This window comes from Drosophila simulans, chromosome 3R, assembly GCF_016746395.2.
Source record: "Drosophila simulans strain w501 chromosome 3R, Prin_Dsim_3.1, whole genome shotgun sequence".
NCBI lineage: Eukaryota > Metazoa > Arthropoda > Insecta > Diptera > Drosophilidae > Drosophila > Drosophila simulans.
This window is the reverse complement of record NC_052523.2, coordinates 1,282,097-1,309,130: the sequence shown is the minus strand read 5'-3', so window position 1 is coordinate 1,309,130 and position 27,034 is coordinate 1,282,097. Positions and strand designations below refer to the sequence as shown.

The 27,034-nt window shown below is 43.8% G+C and overlaps 2 protein-coding genes and 1 long non-coding RNA gene across 12 annotated transcripts; 2 read left to right on the top strand and 1 right to left on the bottom strand.

The window, feature by feature from the left end:
* Window positions 1-381: 381 nt before the first annotated feature.
* Window positions 382-26,392, top strand: LOC6726734 (E3 ubiquitin-protein ligase TRIP12). Of its 9 annotated transcripts, none has more exons than XM_039295386.2 (12): window positions 382-505; window positions 10,520-11,301; window positions 11,780-12,772; window positions 15,499-16,038; window positions 16,791-16,874; window positions 17,654-19,503; window positions 19,642-20,746; window positions 20,820-21,799; window positions 21,949-23,784; window positions 23,847-24,035; window positions 24,141-24,342; window positions 24,439-26,392. In XM_039295386.2, the coding sequence occupies exons 2-12, from the start codon at window positions 10,791-10,793 to the stop codon at window positions 24,897-24,899; spliced, it is 8,751 nt and encodes a 2,916-aa protein (XP_039151320.1). In that variant the 5' UTR covers window positions 382-505; window positions 10,520-10,790; the 3' UTR covers window positions 24,900-26,392. The 9 variants fall into 9 exon arrangements, with proteins under 9 accessions (XP_039151320.1, XP_039151319.1, XP_039151318.1 ...); XM_039295385.2 differs by having other exon boundaries at window positions 16,788-16,874; XM_039295384.2 differs by having other exon boundaries at window positions 14,863-16,038.
* LOC27206455 (checkpoint protein HUS1) lies at window positions 389-3,997 on the top strand. 2 transcript variants are annotated; one of them, XM_039295391.2, is made up of 2 exons: window positions 389-505; window positions 3,058-3,997. In XM_039295391.2, exon 2 carries the CDS (start codon window positions 3,073-3,075, stop codon window positions 3,907-3,909), a length of 837 nt encoding a protein of 278 aa, XP_039151325.1. In that variant the 5' UTR covers window positions 389-505; window positions 3,058-3,072; the 3' UTR covers window positions 3,910-3,997. The 2 variants fall into 2 exon arrangements, with proteins under 2 accessions (XP_039151325.1, XP_039151326.1); XM_039295392.2 differs by lacking the exon at window positions 389-505 and adding an exon at window positions 2,588-2,694.
* LOC120285038 lies at window positions 5,119-8,710 on the bottom strand. Its single transcript, XR_006541951.1, has 4 exons — window positions 8,407-8,710; window positions 5,848-6,466; window positions 5,613-5,785; window positions 5,119-5,528 (listed from the first exon to the last, which is right to left on the bottom strand). It is a non-coding gene; the product is annotated as an uncharacterized LOC120285038 (long non-coding RNA).
* Window positions 26,393-27,034: the final 642 nt, after the last annotated feature.

Here is a 27,034-nt window from a genome sequence, read left to right as displayed (position 1 = left end):
AGAGCAAAACAATTTGATGGTTTTTAAGGTTTTATAAGGCATTGCCATTTTGGCTATTCCCTTAATTTCTAAATATATCAAAAAGAAAATCCTAAAATGTTGTGTAATTTACTTAACCGTTCCGCAATACTTCTTCTTGAAATGCGAAGTCGCAACTCAATGTAAGTTAATGTATAATATATACTACTGCATTCATCACTCAATTATAATTGTAATTAATTAATTCACTATCATTATAATTACTTTGCATATCGCATACAAGCCAAATGCGCTCTGCGGGGAAAATAACAGAAGCCCCCAAATGCATCGTTCACAATAAAATAAAAAAATCGTTCCACACGATAAGAATTCCCCCATCGGTATCGGATTTCGATGTCGATAGTCGTTCGTCGTCGTTTGCTAGACGCGGTCACACTGGTGCACATTGTTTTCCGTCGCGTGTGAAAATTGCTGAGTGTATAAAAACTGTGCAAACTTAGAGAAAACTTCTGCATTTGGTTGAAAGGTAAGTGCGACTGCTGTAAACGCCATCGAGACCAAAGAACTTTGCAAAAGGCGGGCCTAGGGCGATACGAAGAAGTAATTTGACCACGGATTTTTTGGGGCTCCGAGCTCAGACGAGATACACATACGCACACATACACACGCTTACGTTTCAAATAGGCACCAGCGAGACTGAAAACAAAATGTCGACCGAATTGTATTTTCCTGCATTACTTTTTCCGACCGATGTGTGAAGGTTTATGCCCTTCGAAGGCTCGGAAAAGCGTGGTAAATTTGTGCTTTACCCATTAGAAGTTTTCAATTGAGTGACAGCTGGGTTTAAGTGCTCTTTTTTCTGAGGGCAATCTCGCGGTATTGATTTTTACAATGGCTGCCGAGGAGTCTCATTCATTTTCCATGAAAATGTGCACAGAAAAGCTTATATACCTCCAGAGTGCATAGGTGATTACAACCAATTGAATGGTTTTCTAAATAGTTGATAAATTTACGAATAGAGTTTTCTCGCAAATCAATTTTAATCGCCTTTCGTGTAGGGTATCCACTGATGAGTACGTGTGTGTGTGTTTTTATTCTATTCGAATTGGTATTTTCTTTTATTCAGATAAGGGGTGGGTGGGGGTCGAGCGCATCTTGTTTAGTTTACTTTCTCTTTTATTTATGCTGCAAACTTCAGCGGGTGGTGCTCCATCTACATGCTAGCATGTATGTATGTATGTAGAGTGAGTGTGTGTGAGTTAGTGAGTGAGACTGCAAGGCAATCACGTTTCTTATTCTCAGCATTTTTATTTTCTGATTAATTTTTGGCCTCTTGTCAGCGCTTTAGTGTTCTTTCTTCCCCTCTCCCAGCATTTGTTTTAATTTTAATATTTAGTTGTATACGTACATATGTACATAGATACGAATGCATGCATGTGCACGTTTCAATGACACGAGGGTTTCAGCAAGAAACACCACTAATCATTAAAATCATGTCGTGGAAGCACACTTTCAGATATGTAGCCTTTATTTTTTTCGCTTCTTTGTGAAATTCGCTATGCTGCTGTGACGTCATAGGTCAATTAAAAAAAAAATAAACAGCTGTTTGCCAAATGGGCAGCACTGTCATTCGAGCTAGAGTTGCCCTGTATGCGGGGCCTACCAAAATGTCATAAAATAGCCCTCAGTGCAGTGAACAAAACTCAACCCGGAGAACTCAGCCACGTACTTTTTCTGATTTTTATGGAATGTTACATCAGTTTTTGTGTTCTTCCTCAATGCTTAATGCCAAAAAGTATGTATACTAGCTTCGACAACTTATACAGCACCCATGTTAACCCATGTATATTGAAAGAACAAAATACAGTAATTACCAGTTCATTTCTGAAAAAACTCTAAAAAGCAAATGGATAATCGCTGAGGTACTGCCAAATTTCTTATCCACTGAGCACTCTGCCACGCATAAACGTCTGAGCTCATTTTCATTATCAATTGCAATGGAGCGGCTGATAGGACAACCTTGAAGGTTGATTGAACTGCGAAGGGAAATATTTTGACCCCCTAGACGGGCTATAATTTGATTTCCGCCCCGGGAGCCACCCCTGGAGCCGCCCCTACACTTGAGCCGTACAAATCCTGTCTGTCGTTTGATGACTTTGTGTGCAAGGAGAACGAGGCAGTTTTTGTATCTGGCTGCGTGCTTCATTTCGTCGAGCTCCGTTTCGTTTAGCCTGCTCTTTGCTCACCGCTTCGCCCACCAACAAAAACACAAATAAATAAATGAAAAGAAGAGCCAAAACACAACTCGGAACTCGCTCTGCGCTTTGTTTGCCTGGCTCTTCTTCCCCTTCCTCCTCCCCCTCCCCCTCCCCTCCCGTGTTTTCATCACTCGCCGTGTGTATGTGCGATGAACGAGCGAGTGTGCTGTGTGTGAGGGTTCGCTGGCGTCCGCGTGTGTGTGTTCGCCTTTGTACATTGAACTCAAAAATTCGAACTCGAGAAGAAAAGAAAAGAGTGAGAGCGAGTGGAGAACAAGTCGGATGCCCGACCTTCTCCCTCCCTCTCGTGCCGTAGTCCACACACCTCATTAACCCCCCGAAAAGGGGTCCGAAGTCTCGGATTCGTCGTCTCTATCCCAACCCAGAACCCTTCGATCAGGTTGCTTTCGTCTGCTGACCGAGATGTCGTCCATCCCAGACTAACCTAAAATGTTAAGTGAGTAGGTCGCAAATGACTCCGATCAAAAAATAAATATTGCGTGTAATTTTAAGAATGAAATTTTACGAGGATGTCAAAACAGTTTATTCGAAATATCAACTGACTGATTGTGTCGTCTCAAATAGGATGGATTGGTGCTAACAAATGGCATTCAATGCAATGCCTTTGAATTCAATTAGGATGTACCATATACTGAAATATTGCATTGAGCGTTATGCGTTATTACATTTTAACGATTTGGAAGATTTGCGTAGATTTTGATGCCTTTTTAGTTTATGGTAGCCCGGCTTGACTCTGTTTTTTGTTCTTTTTTCTCGCTTTATTTCCTGATCATTACGATCCTGCCCTGATCTTGTACAGTTCTTTGCTGACAAGATGAAGTTCCGCGCACTGATGCAGGATCCGCTGTACATGAAAGAGTTCCAGGCCATTGTGGCCACTTTGACCAAGCTGGCGAAAGATTGCGTGATGATTCTGGGCTCTCGACAGATGCATTTTATCGTGAACGAGGATCAGAGCTCCGCTGCATCGCCCTTGGTTTGGGCAGGAATTGCAGCTGAGGAGTATTTCCCGGAGTATCGCATGGAGGCTGCTCACCCGGATCAGGAGTACATAGTTCTAGGCGTGTCTTCGGCGAACCTCGGAAGAGCTTTATCAGTGCTTCGCGGTGGAGGCGTAAACAGCTGCAAACTAAAGCTGCAGAGAATTCAGTTTCCGTGCATTTCAGTAATAGCCTCGGTGCTTACGTCGTCTTCAACAGAAGCCCGTGAAGTGGTGCACGATGTTCCAGTGACCATAATCCCGGGCAGCGATTGGTCTGCCTACGTTGTACCGAGAGTTCCAAACTCGCAGTTGGCCTTGGGTCTACCAAGCCTAAGATTGCTCAAAAGTCTCATTGACAAGCTGAAGAATATATCACCCAGCCTTGAGTTTCAGGCCAACTTGGACGGAGAGCTCAATGTCATAGCCACCTCTGAAATGTCCACTGTGACTAGTCGATTCCAAAAATTACTAATTCGAACTGTGGCAGGATCCCAGCAGGAAGCGTCCTGCTCCGTGGATTCAAGAAAAGCCTCTGCCTTCTTCGGAGCACTTCAACTCCCTAACGAGGAACTGACTATTGGGATTGACCGTGAGCATTCCATCCATCTGCAGATCGATGTACGACAGGATGTTGTTCTGCACTCTATTCTGCCAGCTGTTTGTATGTAGTTCTTAGGTTTGCATAGCTTACCTGTAATAAATGCCACTTGATGTATTGAGGTGTAATAAAAGTTTTTAACGCTAAATTCGTTTCATGACAAAATCATCGATGTTAATTGAAATTATCTTTTTGCGACCTTATCTGCATTATCAAGCGTTATCGCTGGAACAATTATCTCTTTTACAACTAATGCAGCATTTTTCTTGTCAGTAAATCTAGCAGGATTGAACACGTTCTATTCTGTGGGTTATACATGAGTTTGTATTTATGTACTATTTGTTTGTGCTCGTGCCTTATAATGGTTAAGACATACTACTTTTACAAGAACATCCTTACCCTAGAATATTACCCCTATTTTTGACGTTGCCAAAAGAATAATTATTTGGCTAAAACTATTAAAATCTGATTATTTCTAAACATATATAAAATTATATTAGCGGCGCTATCTGTTTCAAAATGCATATGTAATTTTTTTTAAATTTATATCGTTAGGATCCTTCTTTTGGCAAATGATTCATTATTTGAATGTTGAGTAAAAATCTTCAATACAGATTTGAATGTAAAAAATAATTCTTGGAGTGAAGCAACCTTTCAGGTCGTTTGCAAGTAGTAATGTTTGCCTAAACGATATCGGGCCTTATCGGTGAACGAAAGTTGGGGCGGCTCTTTTTATCGTTGCTCTCCGCTGCCTGTCCCAAATTCGTCAGCAGCCGTGGCCTCATTTCGCGTTCTCTCTCAGAGGCTCTCTCAGACTCGCTCAGCTGCATTGCCACTGCACTTGCATGTGTGTGTATGTGTGGCCGAGAGAGCGTGTGTCCATGCATATTTATTATTTAGCGTTACTGGTTTTTAATTTTATTTCGAAAACATGCACATGCACACAACTGCAGTTCACTTGCATTTACTGTTGATTCCACTCCATATGGTACATTTGTACATAAGTAAACAAACATATCTACCTATAAAAATACACATGTGTCTTTTTAGATTTATGTTGGGATTATTGGCAAATGGACGTATCAGAAAGTTTAAAAAGAATATCTACACCGATATAGTGTACAAGGAGTCGACTACGGAAGTCAATACCCTTTCTGACCCACACACCATTTGCCATTCACAAATTTGATCCTATAAAATCGAATAATTGAACAAATGATTTCGGAAGTTTTGAGACAAAATCTTTGTTATTTTTAGAAGGGATATGATATTCTAGTGATTGATAATGATTGGTTAAAATTGTTCGATTTGCCACTTTTAGAATAAAACAATCCTCATATTAAATATTAAATATTTATTGCATTATATTATCGCACAAAAATCCGCCTATAAGGTTTTTTTTATTCGGGTTTGAGATTTTCCTCTTTGCTTCGTTTTTCGTACACATATAACATGTATACATGTACATACCTACATATTTGGTTCGAGGAGGTCAGCTGAGCGCTTTTGGTAAAGCGAGCGACCCTATTAGAATCGTAATTGTAACTACCTCATACATTTTCTCCCCTCTCCGTTCTCATGCGCACGATCAGCTGATCGCAGGGGGGTGATGAAAGCCGAGACGAGACACAGGTATACCACAATAAAGAGAGGAATAAAGGGGAGATGGCGAATAGTGGGAAAGAGGCACCTGAAATAGATAAGCAATGAGCACCACTCAATTTCATATGGACACTCGGCCATTTTGAGAAGCAAATAATGAATTTCAATTTACTTGTATATTCTTGAGATTAAATCAGTTAGGATAGCACAATGACACACATGTAAGGTGATGGGCTAAGACAAAGCCTCCAAGAGAGAGGGAGAGCGGTTTGTTGACCTCATTCTCGGGGGTTGAGTGACCTGTTTTCGAGGAGTTTGAGTGATTTGTTCCCAGTGTCCAGGTAGCTTAATTTAAATTAGACTGTTTATTATAACTGAATTGTGGTGTTTATATGCTTCACACAAACCATTCCTAAGCGCACTGCCTATATCAATATTGGCTTGAGAGCAGTTGTGCTCTCTTACACTCAAGTGGCGCTTTTACTCTCTTTCACTCATTGGCTCTCAGTCGCCATTTTTCGCCGTGCGCTGACTTTCTGCCGTTGCTGCTTCTGTTCCATTCGTGTGTTGGATTTGAGTGCGTGCACAGCTGAAAAGTAAAATAATGCAAACGGCTGTATTTTCTATATACTCGGGGCCACTGGTACATACAAATTGAAAAGGTGCTGCTGTTTATATAATTTCGAATATTATCACGCTGCGTTGGACCGAAATTGAAAGAAATCGGATTACTCGGTGGCCAGGGCATGCAAATCGCTCAAATTGTGTATGCATTAAGTTTTGCTCATCGCTTTGATTTTGTTATATTGTTGTACATACTGAGACTTATTTGTTCTTCACCTCCGTCTCTTCCTTCTTCGGTAAGCCTTTGTGTGTGTGAGTGTGTACGTCGTCATGCGCTTGCCCTCGTTCTCTCTCTTTCGCGCACATGCAGCGCCGTGTGCTCCCTTTTGCGTGTTTCTTTTCTTTTCGTCCTATTCCTCAATCGACTTTTCATTTTTAGTCGATCCTAATATCGCTCTTAGTCTACGAAATCAAGTCGAATAAAATGCAGAATATACAGTTAACCCAACAATTTTCACTTCCGTTTTCCGCAGTGAAAAGTGCATCAAAGTGTGTGTATAACTGTATATAAAAACCGTGCACATGTGCCTAAACGTGTGTATATGCTGCTTTGTGCATATAAGGCGTTGTAAAATATGTGGTATAATTTACTTGGCTTTCCGTTGAAGTTATCCCCCCTCTGGCAACAATGCTTTATGCTGACCTTGCCTCTAGAAACTCAAGTATTTCCCATGTGGCTAAAAAAACCTTCGGAGTTAAATTGTTGCATGCCTAGTTCCACCAACACCCACTCGATAGGGTTGCCAGGTGGCGTTCCTATTGCGTTCTTATGTCCGTTTATTCAACTACGTAATTGTTACTTTATTGGATTCGGAGAAAGTCGTTTACTGAGTTAGAAACTGCGCAAAATTAAACATCTCTTATTCTTCATTAAAAAATATTTACAATTTTTCAAAACTTAAATATTTTCTGCAAATCAAAAATTGTAGAGGAATGCTAGGGACTATAAAATGGGCTACAAGTTCGGAAACATATCAAACACATGAAAAGTTACTTTTATATTCGATTTTTAACCACTGTGTGTCGTGAATCTTGGGCCATCTCCCTCGCACACTCAGCTGTGCGTAGGCAGGTTTCGTAACACGTTGGAAAGAGACAAAAATAAATGTCGACCTGACGCTGGAACGGAAAATGGGGAATACAGAAAACTTGCTAGGGCAGCACTATTGGGACCAGCTTCGATATGCGCTCGACTGCTTCTTTCCAACGATATTTAAATAAGTTACAAACAATGCCAACAGCACAGCACGCACAATGCATAACGAACAGGGGAAATTAAGAAGGGTTGTAGAGGGGGAGGTAGGGCACAGCTAACACAGCCACATAAGCACACGAGTTGTTATCAATTATGCTGGGGCAGGGTTGTCATACTGTCGTGTAGTTGACAGACATGTGTATGTACTGTACATAAGCGTTTGGCAGGGTTGCCCTCAGCGGCAATTGACTTTTAGCGCAGCCTTAAATCATATTTTTAATCAAACTAATACATTTGGTCTCCATTTTATTAAGTTCGGGGAATACTTTTACTTCTTTCGTTAATAAAACCTGTGCTGTCCCAACTTCGTTACAAAATTGATTTCTAAATATTTCCTCAACTGAATTTGGAGCAATTGAGTTTGTTTGGATTCAACAATGGCACCTATCTGTTTCACACAAACTCTGTACGTGTGTTGCGGATATAGTTATCGATTTGGATAGGTCTGGGCAAATATGTTGCATATCCATAGAAAAGGAATTTGCATTTGTATACTCGTTAAAAATTGGGGATGTGAAGTGTAATTTAACTGCACTAAAGTTGTTGAGTCTGCCCTGTTTAAGACCCTTAACGTTTCACGTTTTTACTTCTAATAAAAGACAACAACAACCGATGCCAGAAACCACACAGCAATCGCCATATGTTGGAGCTGCCACACGCAAAGCAAAACGCTTGGCACACACACATGCACAGAATACTCGCACATCCACACGCGTGCATGAAGGCGCTGCCATTTGTGGCCTCGCTTATTATTTTTCTCGTCTGCGCTTTTCGGTGTGAAAAACTTGTGGGGCAGAGATACGAGTAGAGACTAATAAGTGTAGATAGATTGTATTTTCTGGGTTGGGTGTTTGGAACTAGCGCACTGACTATCGTGGTGTAGGCACTTGCCGATTTCGGCAAATGTGCTCTAAATGATAGGATCTACATTCGTACATGAATTCAAGACGAGCATTCCTAACCGATTTCACCCTGTTGTTTTGCTTATGCTCACGGAAATTAAAATTCGATCTCAGAAATTATCTTTTAAGATTTTAAGACCTTTAAAATTGAAGTACAGAAAAACTATTCGCATTTACTAATTTACCTGTAAGAAGTGGCATATTTCGTGACACGATGACATCTCTAGCCAACAAAAAATTGTGTCTACAATTGAAATGCCGAATACGTCTAATTTTTCACCAAACCAAAACCGCCGACGTCGTTTTTTTTTGTTTGGGCTGCTGGCTTCATTTCGATGGCCTTGAACCGAATTTGTTGTATTCGTATTTTTGTATTGGTTTTTTGCTTGCTGGGTCACTTTGGCAAATGTTTGACGTTTTGTTTGTATGTATTGTTACTTTATCTTGTTTGCCTGTCAAATTTGAGTGGATCCCTTCGATAGGCAAGTTGAAACAGAAACCAGATCGTAAAATGACAGAAGTGTTGAAACTACGCACTTTTTTTGGGTGCAAAATCGGTCGGTAGGCGGGGGTTTTCGAGTACATTATGTGCTCGAAAAGGGCGCAGAACGGACGAATCTCAAATCTCATCTTTTTTGGGTTGGTGGAGGCAAAAGCAGAAAGTCTGTGCTTTGCTCGATTTGCTTCCATTCCATCTTCTTCGAAACGAGCATGGCAACTCACGCACACACCCTCGCAGAACTTGTTTCTCGCTCGCACACACATAGGAAGAAGGGGCAGATAGCCAACTCACACATGCACGGACACGCTGGGCATTACGAAAGACCGAACATAAACAAAACGGCCGAGAACAGCTGATTAACACAGCTGTGCGCGAGTGTTTGTGAGTGTGAGTGAGCCAGCGCTCATGTTTCCACTCAAAACATTCCCTCTCCGTGTTCTCTCGCTCTCTGTCTCTCTTTTACTTTCTGCCTCGCTCGCGTGCACGTGTTGGTGGCTGCTGGCAAACAGCTGTTAACTTATTTACAGTTTTCATATGCTGACAAATGCTCAAGAGTGTGTTTTCGAGTGGCTGTGTCCATTTTCCTAGGTGGTGTAAATTCTTCATTGTTCATTGTGCCTAGTTTCCATTGCCCTTTTGTGGTGGCAACATGGAATTTTCCCGTTAAATATTAAAGTCTTAAAAACAAAGAATTTGTGTGAGTAGAAGATATTTTAAACGAGTTTTCTTCTTCATATTTGACGGTTTTTCGAGTAAACATGTATATAAAAACCTAAAAGTGTTTATTGAAGTATTTTAGGAGAGCAGAAGTATATTTGTTTTTTAATGTAATGTAATGTACAAGTAGTATTACCCTTTTTTCAACCCCACAAACATTTTTCACAATCACCTCTACCTTGTTGTGTCAAACGCATCGTTTTCCATAAAACTGACCGACATTTATGTACACTCTGAAGATATATAATTTATCCTGCTGGTCGCAGAATTGATGTATGTATAAGCTATAGTTAAATTGGTATCGTTAAATTTGCTAAATCAATAGTTGGCACCACTCAAACTGAGGCATTTTTCATTGTCTGCCTGCGAGTACCTGTCCTGAAACGCAGGGCCTTTGTTCATTTGACTTCAAGCAATATCCGTGCTCTCTCCTGCCTCTCTATTTCTCTCTATCTCCACCCCTGGTTTTAGTCGAGCCGGTTTTTCACATTCACTTGATTCCCCCCGAGTGCCATGTTTCGTATTCCCCTTATCTCTTGTGTGTTTTTGGTACTACTAGTTCTCGATTCCAGACCCTCCTCTCTCCCCTATTCGGGCATTTCCTATATATCTCTCGAATTGTCAGAAGTTAGCGTTTCAGCATTTCCTGTCTATGGCCCGATCACTCCGCATGGCTGCCGGCTCTCTCCACATCTGAGTTGTGCCTATTCGAGCTCCTGGGGTGAGGCACAAAGGAGACGGAGCCAGATAGTGTTCCATCTCCTTTGTGGCTATTTTTAAAGCCACAAAGCCCCGTCTTCTGTTTCCCAGCTATTTCGCGCTAGTTGTCAGTCCAGATCGATCCAACTTGTGATGGAATCATCTTATTAACCAGTTAATACTTTTCATGAGAATGCCAAATATATTTTCAACGCCTTTGAAATCTGGAAAATTCTTTAGGGGTCTATTGTTAATATTTCCCTAGCTCTCACATTCCTGTCACTGTTGTCATTGCAACGTGACCATAAAATGCCTTCGATATTGCTATTTTGTTTCACATTGTCTTATCATCCATTTGCATCTTGTCTCCTTTATTGCAGCACTACCAATCTGTCCAACGAAGCACGCGAATGAGAAATCAGCACGGAAAACTGTGACAAGTGAAGTGAAAGAGTCAAAATCACAGCTTATGAAATAGTGTTGTTAATGAGAAAACGACAGCAAATTGAATTCAAAGCTGCTTAGTTATAGACTATTACCATCCTCAAGACAACTAACCGATTACGAGCAAACATTTCGAGATCAATATTCCATTATTGGTTGTGTTGGCATGTTAAGTGTGTTCGATGCCGGTGCGGTTAAGTGTCGTCTATGGCCGAATCCGTTAAAAGTCAATCGCTCTCTGCATTGACGGAGGGGCAGCACGACGACGGTGGTTCAACAGCAACATCAGCGACATTGGCTAATAAAACCAGTGGGACCAACACCCCAAGTTCATCCAATCACTCGTCGCAGAGGCGACGCAACAACAACACAAACAGCAACAGAAACAAGAGCCACCACAAGAACAAGAAACGCAACACACCGGCTTCATCAGGGCCAGCTGTAAGCTCCTCCGTCGACGTAGTACCCGCCACCTCGATTGCATCTGCAACCTCCACCCGTCGGTCTCGCAGTCAAGGTCGCCACTCCTCCTCCGTAGCCCGCAGCAGCAAGGAGTCACAAATCTCCAAGCGCTCCGTGGGAGCCACCCGCTCCCCATCTTCGCCAGCATTCAACTACATCCCAGTCGTCAGCGATCAATCGCTATCGCCCGGCAGTCGTAAGCGTCAGCTTAACCAGCATAACAACAGTAACAACAGAGCCAGCAGTAGCCAACAATGTGAGTTGTATTACCTAACTTTTCTTATCAGACAAAATCATTAGTTGCAAATCCTTTCTCCTACTTTGTTGTGGAAGTACTATTTTTAAAGTTGGCTTTTATAAAGTCAGTTTACGATTAGCAAAGGCACAGCAAACGTATGTAATAACCGTTGTCCGAATTGTCTGTTATTAAAAATACACATATTTAGATTTTGTTTTGTTTCGTTAGCGATACAATCTGTATATTGTATAAAATATTTAAATAATTTATGTTTATACAAATATTTGAATTAGATATCATTTACACGATATACCAAAGTATTGAAAAACAGTATTTTGGTATAAACTTTTTCACACATCGAAATTTGTTAAAGTGCATTTGGTTATTTGTCAAAATTTTAAAACCATTCAATCGTTCAATCGGCTTCAGAAAAAACAAATATTTACAAACCGAATTAAAGAGCTAATCCGAATTTCATTTCCAATGCCTTTTTCAGCGGCACCCGGGGGAGATCAGCTGGTTTGCGCGCCCCTAAAAAAACGCCGCTTGCAGCAGTCTTTGGGACCCGGTATCGGCGAGGGAGCGGTAGAAATCGACTTAGGTGCAGCAAGCTTTGACCACACTCCTCGTCAGGCATCCGGAGACTGTGTTGCACAGCGCACTCGATCTAAGACCATTTCGCCGGAGGAGTTGCCAAGCACAAGCAGCGCTGCGGCAGCACGCCATCAGCAGATTCGCCTCAGTGCCAGCTCTACCAGCTTCTCAAGCATCCATCGAAACAAACGCAAGGCCAGTATTGGAGGATCGTTAGCTGCGGTCGAGACCACTCCGCATAGAGGAACAGCAGCTGCTCGCGCCGGACGCAGCGGTAACCTGCTAAACTACTATAGAAAAACGCGCAAGGTTAGCCACACACGCTCCTCCCAAAAGTTGGAAAAGCAGCCTATACCAGCGGAGGAAACGACGGCCAACCGGAACGGATCAGCCGGATCTGGATCCAGTAGCAAGTCAGGTGGGATACCTAAGAACAGGAAGAGCCTGCGTCATTCACAGCAGAACCTGCTGGATACAGAGGCGGCAGAAGTAGAAAGTGCTGGTGCTGAAACTGGAGGTGAACAGCAGAAGCAGTCAGAGCACGGAAATCTGGACGTGATCGACCATCTGCCGACCCCTGAAGCTGGTCCTAATCAATCAGAGGCATCAGGAGTCCACAACCAGAGTCAATTGGAGGCGGATTGCCAGACCGTGGAGCAGGACGAAGACGACGAGGAGGACGACGAGGAAGAGGAAGAAGAGGAGGAAGAGGAGGTGGGCTTCTACGGGATTGTAAACTCTGCGGGCTCGTCATACGAGGAAGACACACAAATCGTTGCCGAGGAGGACGAGATCACAACGGAGGAGGAAGTTGACGACGAGGACGACGACGAACTCGAGGAAGAAGACCTCTCGGAAAGCGAATTCGCCCAGCAACTTATTGGTGAACTTGGTGGTGAGTTTCTTTGGATTATTAATTCAGTGGATAACACCCATCTTCCATTTATCCGTATTGTATGTAAAGTCCTTTGTAATATTCACGTTAAATGTAGTGTAGTTCTTTTAATTTTAACCGTTTGTAAAATATCACAATTAGAAGTATACTTTTTCTATATTAACATTTATTAATCCTTAATATTGGGTATGCTTTCCACTAACATTAGTGAAATTACATTAACATATTTTTCAACCCGAAAGGTTATAATAGCTATTTGATCTAGTTAAACTGAATATTCACTTGGCTTAAAGTCCTGATTAGAGCGTTTGTAAGCTTAATTTCAATAATTATATAGTTCTCAGCTATGAAAGCTGTAATAAAATATAAATTTCGAACTTTACATGTTCAGAGGCGAGAGCCCGTTTGGCGATTTCAGTTTGGTTAGACAAAATGAATTGCGCTTTCTTATAAAGCAGTCGGCAAAATGTGATTTTCATTGTCTTGCGGATTCGTTATCAGTAGCGAAAACGCGCATACTTGCATATATATATATATATATATATATATATATACATTGACGAAGCATTCATTTTGCGTAGTGCCATCGCCTTGTCGCTATTCCCCAATGCCCACTGTAGTGTTTTTGTGATTTTGATAAAAGGCGGCGAGCTGTTCGCAATGCCAACGCACTCAAATATGCCAGCGGCAAACGATCGACTGGCAGTCAAAAATCGTGTATTGCGCCGTCTGGAACAGGAATAAGTTCGTATATAATACCGTGTATACTATATACTACTGTATGTGTGTAGGGAAATGCGCTGATTAAAAGTGGAATGTAGTTAAAAGTACCCTACTACTTGCTTCTTTCATTGCATTGCATGTGTGTAACTTACAACTATAACTTAAGGTCTAAAGAAGCTTTGATTCAGGGAAAGTGTTCAGAACTTCGGCTGTGCTGTCGCCTGTGGCCACCTTGCCGCCAATACCATTACCATCGCCATTCCCATTTAGCCCTGCCTTTTACCCATCCCAGAGAGTCATTCATTTAAAGTGCTTCATTTGATTTACGCTTATACTACATATATCTAAACGCAAAGAAACGCCCACATTATTATTTTTACTCATATGTGAATCATTTTGTATTTGTGCTACGAAAGACCCGATTTATTGATTTATTATCTAGGAACAGTGTTTTCTACTCCTTATTATTTTACGTGGGCCAGAGACAGTACTGCTTTCGAAGTTTTTTTTTTCGGAATTCAAAAACCCCTTTTGATCGCACAACATAAATATTTATTTTGCACGTTGTTGTTGTTGCAATTGTATTTTCCCTTAATTAAATTAAGCCTAAAATTGATCGTTTTAATCAAAAGCAAAGTGATTAAATATAAAACTTCTTATCATATGATTTCTGAGTAAAAGCATACCTATGTAAATTGCTGATGCTTATGTTGTTGATGATGATGATGATGATGTTGTTGTTTTTGTGCAAGAACAATAAACCGACGTGTGAAGGTGCAAAAGGATTGTGGTGTCAGCAAAGGCGCAGAAAAGAGAGACAGGGAGATGAGAGAGCAAGACAGCGGCAGCAACAGAGGCGGCAACAGCAACAACAAAAACAAAGTGCAGCATAAACATTAATCAAAGGGGAGTTAATTAATCCAACAGAATACGAGAAATCAAGAACTCGGAGAACACGGACGGACGGGTGCGTGTGTGTGCGTGTGCTTAGATTAGTGTGAGGGATCTGCAGCAACATCAGAAGCGACAGCAGCAACATCATCATTGTCAGCGACAGAAGGTCGTTCAGTCTCCTCTCCTGATTTCCCCTTGCCATTACCCTTTGAAAGCCAAACACACACTGCGCTCAAAATAATATCCTTTGCGTTACATTAAACAATGAAAAAGAACCAGTTAACTAACTCAAGTAGTGTAGCTGCAAGAAAATAACAAGTCCCCAAAAAAAGTTTGCAAAATTTTCAAAAAATAAAGCTGTTAACTGTTGTCTCCCAATACTCTCTCTCTCTCTCTCTCTCTCTTCCCCTCCCTCTACTCCCGTAAACCCATTCTCTCTACACACACATCCCACTCACACTTGACTCCTGAAGGAGAACGACAACAACCTCAACGTGCCATCAACAACGCAAAAAAAACCAAGAACAACACACCGGCGGTAGCAGCAGCAAGCACTATCAAGGCGACAACAACAGCAACAACGTCGTCCGGCTATCAGCAACGTGCCGCCCCCCATGGACAGGGGGCGGGGCCAGGCGCTGGAGGGAGCGGTCCGCGTGCCACGCGCAGCGGCAACAGCAACTCCAGCAACAACGTTGTTGACTACAGCATCATGCCGCACCTCACAACGGGCGCAACAACCACACCATATGCCTTGACACCGCAACAGCACCAACAACAACAACAACAACCGCCACAACCTCCGTCGCATCAGCAACAACAAGTACACCAACAACAACAGCCACCTCAATTGCTGCCCACACATCAGTTTGCACACTTGTCGTCCTTTGTGACACCGACAGCAGCGGCAGCAGCAGCAGCAGCGGCGGCCCACTATCCCCCAGCTTCTGCTGCTGCCGCTTACTTTGCACAGCAGCAACACCATCAGCATCAACATCAGCATCAGCAACAACAACACGTGCAGCAGGCGCAGCCACCGCAGCCGCACTATTACCATAGTTCAGTGGCTGTGTTGCATCAACCTCCACCGCACCATTTTACCTCCACAGGGGCAGGACCACCGCCAGCACTCTTTCAGCAGCAGCCACCGCCGCAGCTAACCCGCTACACGCCAGCAACAGCTACAACAGCGGCTACGTTTGTGCCTCCGCAGCAGCAACAGGTTGTCTACAACCCGCAACAGCAGCAGCAGCAGCACTCTTCACTGCGACGCAGTTCACGTGGCAAGACGGGTTCTTGTGTGAGTTCGGCAGCGGCAGCACAGCAGCAGCACCATCAGCAGCAGCAGCAACATAGCTCCGCTGCTGCTGCTGTACAGCAGCAATTGCTGCCACCGCCTGGTACCTATCAATACCAACAGGTGGGCGGCAATACCGTTGTAGTTGCCGTGCGTCATCAGCAACAGCTGCAACAGCAGCAGCAGCAGCAACAACAGCAGCAATTGGCTTTACATCATCAGCATCAGCAACAGCAGCGTGCCACGCTCGTGCAGCCGGGATTCTTGTTCAGCTATCGCAGCAATCAACCCCAGCAGCAACAGCAACCAGCGCAGCAAATACATCAGGGCCCCAAAGTGACGCATAGCAGTGGTAAGAAGATGAAGGAAGATGAAGAGCAAAATAAGGATGAAAGGACAAGAGACCGCAAGCAAATCAAAATCCAGGGGCTCCTCAATCATTTTCATGATAAGGCTAAAAGCAGAGGAGAACTTTTAACGGGGGTGCAGACAACACCAGACAACCATTGAAAACCACAGAGATGTGAGGAAATGTTGTTGCCTGACGACCGTACTACTCCCAACTTGTAGGTTTTCGCGAGAGTCTTGTTTAAATAGGAGATAGTCTGGCCTTAAAGGAATTGTTAGCACACACACGCTCTATAGGAACAGGGTTAAATGTGGTCCGCTTAAGACGTCCCCGTCTAGGGAAGAACAAATTCTAATGTGATTTACAAAACAGTAGGGTAACACGAAATCATTTTATGTGGAACTCAAAACGACCCTGATCGTGAGTACACTGTACAAATTGTTGGCAATTGGATCCACTCTTTATTATTGGTGCTGGTCGTAGTCTAGGTGATAATATAACCCATACTGCACTGAAACAAAACTACACACCCCAAAATACTCCAACCTTCTTTACATCTTTCTTCGTCCCTCGCTCGCTCATTCCTGCGTTGCTTTGCTCGCGGTGTCTGCCGATTAATTTCCATAACTGAATTGAACTGAACCGAACTGAACCAAAATAATAAAAAACTTAACATTGTTTTGCTCTGCTTTCTCTACCTCCCGATCTCTGCCTTCGTCTCCGTCTCCGTCTTCGTCTCTTTGTCTGATTAGCAGCTTCGGATGCTTTAACATATAGTTTGATGGCACAACAACCGCCAAGTGGACCGCCGCATGCAGGTGGACAGCAAATAACGCCAGGTAAACGTGAAACCCAATCGATCAGTATATGTACATACTCGCACCAATTCCAGTCTATATCCACATACATATAAAGCTTTTCATTTGCATTGATTTTATTTCACCCCGCGCCAAACACTCCTGCGTCCACCATCCAAATGCATCTCAGGTGGCAGCACTCCATTTTTGATCTTTTGCCCAACACTTGACCTTATTGAAACCTAGACCTCTTACATTACTACTTAGATTTGCTGTTTTAGTTTTGATTTAGTTATTTATTACATGTGTACTTTAAAATTATTTACCCACCAGCCATACTTTTTTAGTTTTGACCTTAACACTTTATAATTTATCGCCACTAACCCTTAACAATAGTATCAGAAGCTAGCAAACGCAGTAATAACGACATATAAAGTTTATATATTCTTGAGCAGTATCTCACCATCCGAATGGATATAACAATGTCCGTATGTCCGTATCTACGCAAACTAATCTATCAGTTTTAAAGCTATCTACCAACGCTAAAAAAAATGATAATGTTACTTTCTTGAATGGTCTTACTACTTAAATCGCAAACAAAAACTGAAATAGATTTTAATATTACCATACGATTTTTGTTTAGCTTCCGAATATTTTTTAATTTGTCTAAGCTTTTAGTGTCAAGTCTGCTTTTCTTTTTGACTATTTGTTTCTATGTCTTTACTTAATCATTCAATCGCTGAATCAATTGTTTTCAAAAGCTATGCCGGATTATAATATTGATGACGAGTTTTGTGACTTTCTTCGTGATGCTGCTCTAGGTGCAAACTCTGCCAATCTAAGCATTGTAGCGGCCGCTCTGAGTGCCGCTCGTGACGTCGGAGGAGGAACCGGCGGAGGAGGATCAGCGGGAGGCGCAACGCCAGCTACTGGAGCATCGGCTTCATCCGTAGGAAACACCAGCGCAGTGGGCGCGTCGAGCAGCAGCAACAGCAGTGCCGGCCAAGCAGCCAGCAGCAGCAACAGCAACAATGTGACTGCAACAGGATCGGGGTCGGCTCCTGGCGGAGGACCTACAAGTACCGGGACGACCAGTGGCACTCAGCATGGCAGTGGATCGGGGGCAGCTGCAGCCGCTGATTCGGAAAGCGATGACAGTGAGGTCGGTCGTCTACAGGCTTTGCTCGAAGCTCGCGGACTGCCGCCCCATTTATTCGGTGCCCTTGGCCCAAGGATGACACATATTCTCCACCGAACCATTGGTAACAGCAGCAGTTCCAAGGCCAATCAACTTCTGCAAGGATTACAATCCCACGACGAATCCCAGCAGCTGCAGGCTGCCATTGAAATGTGCCAGATGCTCGTGATGGGCAACGAGGACACCCTAGCCGGTTTTCCAATCAAGCAAGTGGTACCTGCTCTAATACAACTCCTTCGTATGGAGCACAACTTTGATATAATGAACAATGCCTGTAGGGCATTGGCATACATGCTAGAAGCTTTGCCCCGCTCGTCAGGCACCGTGGTGGAGGCGGTTCCAGTCTTTCTAGAGAAACTTCAGGTCATCCAATGCATGGATGTGGCTGAGCAAAGCTTGTCCGCCTTGGAGATTCTGTCACGGCGTCACAACAAGGCCATCTTGCAGGCAAACGGAATTTCGGCCTGCCTCACCTATTTGGACTTCTTTTCGATTGTGGCTCAGCGCGCAGCTTTGGCGATTGCGGCTAATTGCTGCCTAAACATGCATCCGGAGGAATTCCACTTTGTGGCGGAAAGCTTGCCTCTACTAGCTCGCTTGCTCTCCCAGCAGGATAAAAAATGCATTGAAAGCGTTTGCTCTGCATTCTGTCGTCTAGTGGAGAGTTTCCAGCACGACGGCCAGCGCTTGCAGCAAATCGCTAGTCCGGACCTGTTGAAGAACTGCCAGCAATTACTGCTGGTAACACCAGCCATCCTGAATACAGGAACCTTCACAGCCGTCGTTCGGATGCTAAGTCTAATGTGTTGCAGCTGTCCAGACTTGGCAATTTCCTTACTAAGGAACGATATAGCGGCCACCCTGCTTTATTTGCTCACCGGAAATGCGGAGCCGGCTGCTGCCAGTGCTACCCACGTGGAGCTGATCTCACGCTCGCCTTCAGAGCTGTACGAACTTACCTGCCTCATTGGGGAGCTAATGCCGCGCCTTCCTTTGGATGGAATCTTCGCTGTGGACTCACTGCTGGACAGACCCACGCTTAATACCCAGGACCAGGTGCATTGGCAGTGGCGCGATGATCGTGGCTCGTGGCACAACTATTCTACAATTGATTCGCGCCTGATCGAGGCCGCCAACCAAAGCAGTGAGGACGAGATAAGCCTGAGCACCTTTGGACGGACCTACACTGTCGATTTTCATGCCATGCAGCAAATAAATGAGGACACGGGCACTACACGACCCGTTCAACGTCGTCTTAACCATAACTATGTGGCTCCCATGTCTGCGGGCCAGGACTTGACTACAACATCTGCTGGATCAGCAGCCTCGGGAGGAGCGTCCACGTCCGCTGCAGCCGCGGCAGCGTCCTCCAACAACAATAACAACAATAATAATAATCCACCAGGCAACAGTGTCAACCTCAATCAAGTAAAGCGCCGTCCATCTCTGGATGCTAGAATCGCATGCCTTAAGGTGAGAAATAATTTTTTTTGTTTACTTATTGCACAGTGTAACTTTCTTAAATTAAATCATTTGCCTAATTATAACGATTTTTTTTATTGACAATTTTTTTTGAGTTTATTCTAACGTTTTGATCTTATGCATTTGTAGGAGGAGCGGGGTCTGGCTGCGGACTTTATCAAGCACATCTTTAACGTACTGTACGAAGTGTACAGTTCTTCTGCCGGACCAAATGTGCGTTACAAGTGCCTGCGCGCCCTTCTGCGGATGGTGTACTATGCCACTCCGGAGCTGTTGCGCCAGGTGCTCAAGTATCAGCTCGTCTCTAGCCACATTGCTGGCATGCTGGGAAGCAATGATTTGCGCATCGTTGTGGGAGCTCTTCAAATGGCTGAGATCTTAATGCGCCAACTTCCCGATGTCTTTGGCACGCACTTTCGTCGTGAGGGAGTTATCTACCAGTTCACTCAGCTCACTGATCCAAACAATCCGATATGCGCGAATCCCTCGCCGAAACCGCTTAGCACAACAGCCACGCCCACCGCCAATGCAGGCGGATCACAATCGGCTCCTGCCTCCGCCAACAGCCTGCAAGTAAATCCCTTTTTCATGGATAGTGCTCCGGGTGTGTCGAGTGCTTCCACGACTCCCAGCAGTAGCAAGCATCAATCGTACAGCGTGAAGAGCTTCTCGCATGCCATGAACGCCCTAACAGCCAGCGCCAAAGGAACTCCTACTGCAGCGTTGGACGCCACAAGCTCATCTACCACAGCTGGTGGTTATAATTACAGCAGCTCGGCACCGTCTTCTTCCTCCGGAGCACCCGCTGCCTACTTTGTGACCCAACAGGGAGATCCGCGCCAGTACGTGCACTTTCAGCAGCCGGCCGTTCCACCACCACCACCACAGTTGGAACTGTTACCAACGGGAGTTCAGCAGCAAGGGCAGCAGGTGCCTCAGGTGATCTACCAGCCACATCATCAACAGCCTGCACACTTAGTGCTGGCCTCCACCAGCAGTGCCGCTGCCTCGGCGTCCTCATCTTCGTCCTCCTCGTCCTCGGCGTCTGCGCTGCAGCACAAGATGACGGACATGCTAAAGCGAAAAGCTCCTCCGAAGCGTAAATCGCAGAGCGGTGGCAGGGCAAAATCTAGACAAGAAGATGCAGCCGTCGCACCAGCGGGATCTGGACCAGGGGGAGCACCTCCTTCTTCGTCCGGCTCAGCTATGCATGAACTTCTCAGCCGTGCCACAAGTAAGTGTATTTTCCAATGATACGAACCGTATGTAAATAGATTTTGGTCTAACCAATCCTCTTGCTCTTCCAGGTCTTGGTAGCGGCAACGGTGGCAGAAGTACGCCAAGTTCGGGAGGTGGCTCTGGGAGCTCCAAGTCCCGCTTTAACGCCGGTAACTCGTCTAATGCCGGATCGAGCAAATCTTCGTTCCTGGCTTCGCTCAATCCAGCTCGCTGGGGCCGTCAAACGACCCATCATCATCATCACCAGTCTCAGCAGCAGCATCATGGTCTTTCTAAAGATTCCGGCAACTCGAACTCAACAGGTTCCGGATCCGGAACTGGTTTAGCATACACGGTGAGCCAACATGGCGCTGGTAGTGGAGCCGGAGGACTGAACGCTGCAGCCGTTGCGGCGAGTATCAGCAAGAGCATTTCCCACGCCAATCTCCTAGCGGCGGCCAACAGAGAGAGAGCGCGTCAGTGGGTCCGCGAACAGGCTGTGGATTTTGTAAAGCGTTACACTGAGCAGGAGGCCAAAAGGAGCAAGGCGGCATCCGAGAGTGGTGCCACTCAGAGCGGAAGTAGTGGAGTGGGATTATCGTCTACGGGCAATACTCCATTGTCCACAGCGGGCAGTACCAATGTCCTGGAGCGTTTGTCCAGCATTCTGTTCAAGCTTAACGGGAGCTACCACGACTGTTTAGATGCTCTCCTCGAGCTGAAGACCATCCTTTTGGAGAGCGACATCTCTCCCTTCGAGGTAAATCATTCGGGCCTGATCAAAGCCATGCTCAACTATATGACTAGCGAGACTGGTCTGGTTGAGCGCGATGCACGCCTGCGCAGCTTTATGCACGTATTTGCTGGCCTTCCATTAGAGCCTCTGCTGCAAAACGTCGGCCAGATGCCAACTATCGAGCCGATAGCCTTCGGAGCCTTTGTGGCCAAGTTAAATGGTTGTGTCACGCAACTAGAACAGTTCCCCGTTAAGGTACATGACTTTCCTGCCGGTCCTGGTGGAAGGTCCAATCAGAGTGCTCTGCGTTTCTTCAACACTCATCAGCTTAAGGTAAGTAGAAGGCAATTGATAGTAATTACATTTTTCTTTGCAACGAAATTAGTAATAGTAGATGTAAACAAAATGTTGTATGATTTGAAAAAAAAAATGATGCAATATCTTACTTGTTGATTAATAATTAAACTGAATTTTTTCCTTAGTGCAACCTGCAACGGCATCCGCAGTGCAATAACCTACGTCAGTGGAAGGGCGGCACTGTAAAGATCGACCCCTTGGCCATGGTCCAGGCCATCGAGCGTTACCTGGTGGTGCGCGGCTATGGTGGCATCCGTGCAGAATCCGACGACGACAGTGAAGAGGATATGGATGACAATGTGGCGGCAGTGGTGTTGAGCCAGGCGAGCTTTAGACACAAGCTGCAGTTTACGATTGGGGATCACGTGTTGCCCTATAACATGACGGTTTATCAGGCGGTCAAGCAGTTCTCGCCACTGGTCAGTGAACAGCCTGAGACGGACAACGAGTCTGAGACTCTTTTAGGAAACGCTAGTATATGGGTGCAGCAGCATACTATTCACTATCGTCCTGTAGAGGAGGAAGTGACTTCGGGAGCGGCTGCGGGAGCAGCATCCAGCAGCAGTTCGTGTAGCAGTGGCGTGCAAAAACAGCAGAGTACTTCGAGCTCCGCATCCAGCTGTGTAAACGCTACCTCTTCGTGCTCCTCATCTTCTGGAGTGGCAAGCGGTGGCGGGTCGTCAACAAAGAAGGCTCACAAATCTAGCAGCAAGTTCATGCGCAAGAAGACTGAGCTTTGGCACGAAGGAATAGCGCCTGGAGTGATTTCAGCTCTAAAGCCTTTCCTTAGCAGCTCTCTTCCAGCTGATGTTGTGACCGTACAAGACGCCTCACTGGATGCACTATGCATGCTGCGAGTTATTCATGCTCTAAACCGTCACTGGGACCATCTCTACGGTTGTGTGGTGCGCCAAAACATTATCCCCCAGTCAGACTTTATACATCCTAAGATTATGGCCAAAGCGAATCGCCAGCTGCAGGATCCGCTTGTCATCATGACGGGCAATCTACCACAGTGGCTTCCCCAGATAGGCATGGCCTGTCCCTTCCTTTTCCCCTTCGAGACTCGTCATCTGCTTTTCTACGCAACCAGCTTTGATCGGGATCGCGCTTTGCAGCGTCTGTTGGACACTACCCCCGATCTTAATGCAGCGGAGTCTTCAGAACGCGTTGCTCCTCGCCTTGATCGCCGCAAGCGCGCAATTTCCCGGACAGAGATACTCAAACAGGCGGAGCACATCCTGCAGGACTTTGGGCATTCGAAGGCACTGCTGGAAATTCAGTACGAGAATGAGGTTGGAACGGGTCTGGGACCTACATTGGAATTCTACGCGTTGGTTTCTGCAGAGCTGCAGCGTACCGATCTCGGCCTATGGAATGGCAGTGATAGCTATAAACAGAACTCTGTGACCATTGTAGACGTAGTCAAGGCTAACAGCGCTGTGCTGCACATCGAGGATGCTCTTGAGGCAACCACCATGGACCAGAACAGTCCAGCAGTAGCAGGAGCGTCTCTTGTGAGCAGCACCACCACCACTACAACAACCACCGCTCAATCACACCAGCATCCACCCACCCGCTCTAGCAGTCGTTCGCACGTCTTGCGTAGCGGAGCTGGCCAACAGCCGGTGGAGCACAGCTCCTCTAGCACCGGCGCAAATGAGAATGCTTTAAATATGATTATAGCACAGCAATTTAGTGATACAAACACTGCTAACCCAGCAGCGATTGATAATCCCAGCAGCACCACTACCGCAACAACGGTTGTACAGCAGAACACCACTACGAATAACTCGAGCATTATCACGACTACAACCACAACAAGTTATGTGCATGCGGTGCATGGCCTGTTCCCTTTGCCTCTGGGTAAATCTTCAAAGCTTCCGCAGATGACCAAGGCCAAGGCCAAATTCAAGTTCTTGGGAAAGTTCATGGCAAAGGCGGTGATGGACAGTCGCATGGTAGGATAATTTTGCAAAATATTTTTAAATTCAATTGTATTGACTTTTCTGTTTTCTTTTAGTTGGATTTGCCATTTTCTCTGCCATTCTATCGCTGGTTAGTCAGCGAAGAGCATTCAATTGGCCTGGCCGATCTGATGCGTGTGGCCCCGGAGGTCCAAAACACTCTGGTGCGACTCCAAGACTTGGTTCGCCAGCGTGAGTACATTCTATCCGATCCAAACATCGATGCCATGGAAAAGACTGAAAAGGTAAGTTGGGCTTTAACCAAATAACAAATTCAATATCTTGAACTAAGTTTAGTCCTTTTTTAATTAGTATTTTATACATTTCATAAAATTACCTATTTTTTTCAGATTGAACAGCTAGACTTGGATGGCTGCCCAATTGCTGACCTAGGCTTGGACTTCGTATTGCCCGGACATGCCAATATAGAGTTGTGCCGCGGCGGTCGCGATACACCTGTCACTGTGCACAACCTTCATCAGTACATCTCCCTGGTCACATACTGGTTCCTTATCGAGGGTGTCCAGAAACAGTTTGAGGCTTTGCGTGAAGGTAAGTTAAAGTTCAACACTCTATCTAAAGAGCTTCTTCACCAATTTCCTGACTCTGGAACTTTACTGAAAAAATGTTTGCTTGTACCACCCGTAGGTTTTGATTCCGTTTTTCCAATTCAACGCTTGCGAATGTTCTATCCAGAGGAGTTGGAGTGCGTTTTCTGCGGATCGGGCAGCGATCAACAGCAGTCGCGATGGGAAACCAAGATGCTGCAGGAGAGCTGCCGCACCGATCATGGATTCCACCAGGAATCGCAAGCTATCCAATATCTGTATGAAATCCTGGCCTCGTACAACCGCGACGAACAGCGCGCCTTCTTGCAGTTTGTGACTGGATCACCACGCCTTCCGACTGGAGGATTCAAGGCCCTTACGCCTCCATTGACTATTGTGCGCAAGACGTTGGATGAGAACCAAAACCCCAACGATTACTTACCATCTGTGATGACCTGTGTCAACTATCTGAAGTTGCCCGACTACTCCAGTCGCGAGGTGATGAGGCAGAAGCTGAAAGTGGCCGCTAACGAGGGCAGCATGTCTTTCCACCTCTCATAAACAAGCAACAAACCAAAACCCAACCCAAGCCCGCTTTCCACAAAAAACCAGATCTACAGCAACACAAATCGGACACTACAAAAATACTACATGGAATATATTAAGGAGGATATATTCCGGATGGATTAATTGGATGGGGGTCCTATTTGCATTTTTTCTTTCGAAAGTTATTTTCGCCGCGCGCGTTTCCCCAAACTCCTTAAATTTTTCATTTTGGCAAGCGCGTGTCATGCTAAATTTCAATATGAATATATAAGAACAATATATTTTTTATTACCAAGTTTTGCAAAAAAGATAAACGGAAACGGATAACATCGATAAAGAAAATAATGATGGACCTCTCACACAAAATGTTACCTTAAAAAAATTGAATAGTAAACATCGATTATTCAATAAAACACCATTTGTCCACCCATAAACGCACAAGGCGGTTTATTTGTCGATTAAGGCTTTGCATTCGTTCTAGTTAAATTTGTTTAGTTTGCTTTTCCCATTCTTATTATTCTCATGCTAATTCTAATTCGTACTATAATCAAACCATTATTTTATTAAGTTTTTATTTGTTATGTTGAACTATTTCTCTGGCGTTTAACTATGAGTTTAATTAATTTGTAAGCATACAATACAATGTGCATAAACGCTTATTAGAAAGAAACGTGAATGAAAATACAATGAAGGGGAAACACTGAAGCATTGGAGGTGAGGAGTAGCACTTATATGGAAAAGGAAGAATTCATAGTTTTACATATAACTCCCAAAATAAATGATCTAAATAAATTAAAACGCCCACCCTTAAAAGTTACATATAAAGATTTAATAATATATAAAACGTAATTATCTATCTTGCAAGTCTAAAAGAAAATTTAATGCAAATTTTGCAAGCTGTGTTACATAAAGAAACAAATAAAAACAAATGCCATCATTGGGTGTATGTTTAATTAAAGGATGAGAAATGGATTAAGGGAAAGCGGACAAAACGAAGTTTGTGTTTAGTACACATCCCCTTTACATAATCTATGCTTATGTATAGATATATATATAAACTTATATATATATATACATATAATATATTTAAACTGTAACATTACATTACTTTTATTGTACTTGATGCATACGCATACGACAGAGAACAGAATGCTAGTAAATAAATCAAATAAAAATTGATTAACATTTAAACCGAGAAGCGAAATCGATCTTACATTTAAACTAGATACAAATCTTTGCAGTACTGAAAAACTGATTACAGACATGTGGTATATATACATATAACTTTAAAATCATATATATATATAAATAATATAATTATACTTAACTGGAAGCATTGGCATCTCGCGAGATGCTGGCCAAGCTAAAATATAAAACGCTAGAATTAAATTATCAAATAAAAGTAATAACTATGTAGTTACATCAACAAACACATTTGCTCTACGATAACGACAAAAAAGTAAGACAACCAAGAAGCAAACAAATAAAAAAGATTATATGAAAAGAAATTGTATACTTCTTTTTTTAGTTTGTCCTTGTGTGTTATAATATTAATAGTCATGGGATTTAATGAAGTTTATGATGCTGTTTTTGCATCATAACACGTTCAAAAGTAAGTATTAACTGGAAAGAAGCGTTTTCGAAGACACTTGGTTTTTGGTTGATCATTGATCAATTATCATTGGACGAGAATGTTTAGTCTGTCCGTATCAACTTCGGAATCTCAAGTTCCACATTCTTGATAAGCAAATGGATTATGTCATGTCCTTCCGTCTGTTTGCCCATATGCAGCTAGAATAAGTTTCTTAAAACTTGTGAAATAAGTGAAAGGGTGCGTTTTCGACCACATAAATAAATTATTTAAGGGGGGGAGTGTTGTTTAACAATGCTTTGAGAAATCTTTTTTAGTTTGTGTTGTTTCAAATAAGTTAATATGAGTTCATCAGCTTTAGCAGTGAACTTCATTTGTTTGGAGGTAGATATAATGCTGGTAAGTTGCAAAGTTTAAAATGACAGATGTTGTAAATTTTTTGAACAGCGCAGTATAGGGTAAAGTTATTGAGAGATGGTTACCATGATTCAAACTTAATATTAATAAAATTAATATTCTCATCAAGTTTTTGATGGTCCAATTTTTCAACCCTTTGGAA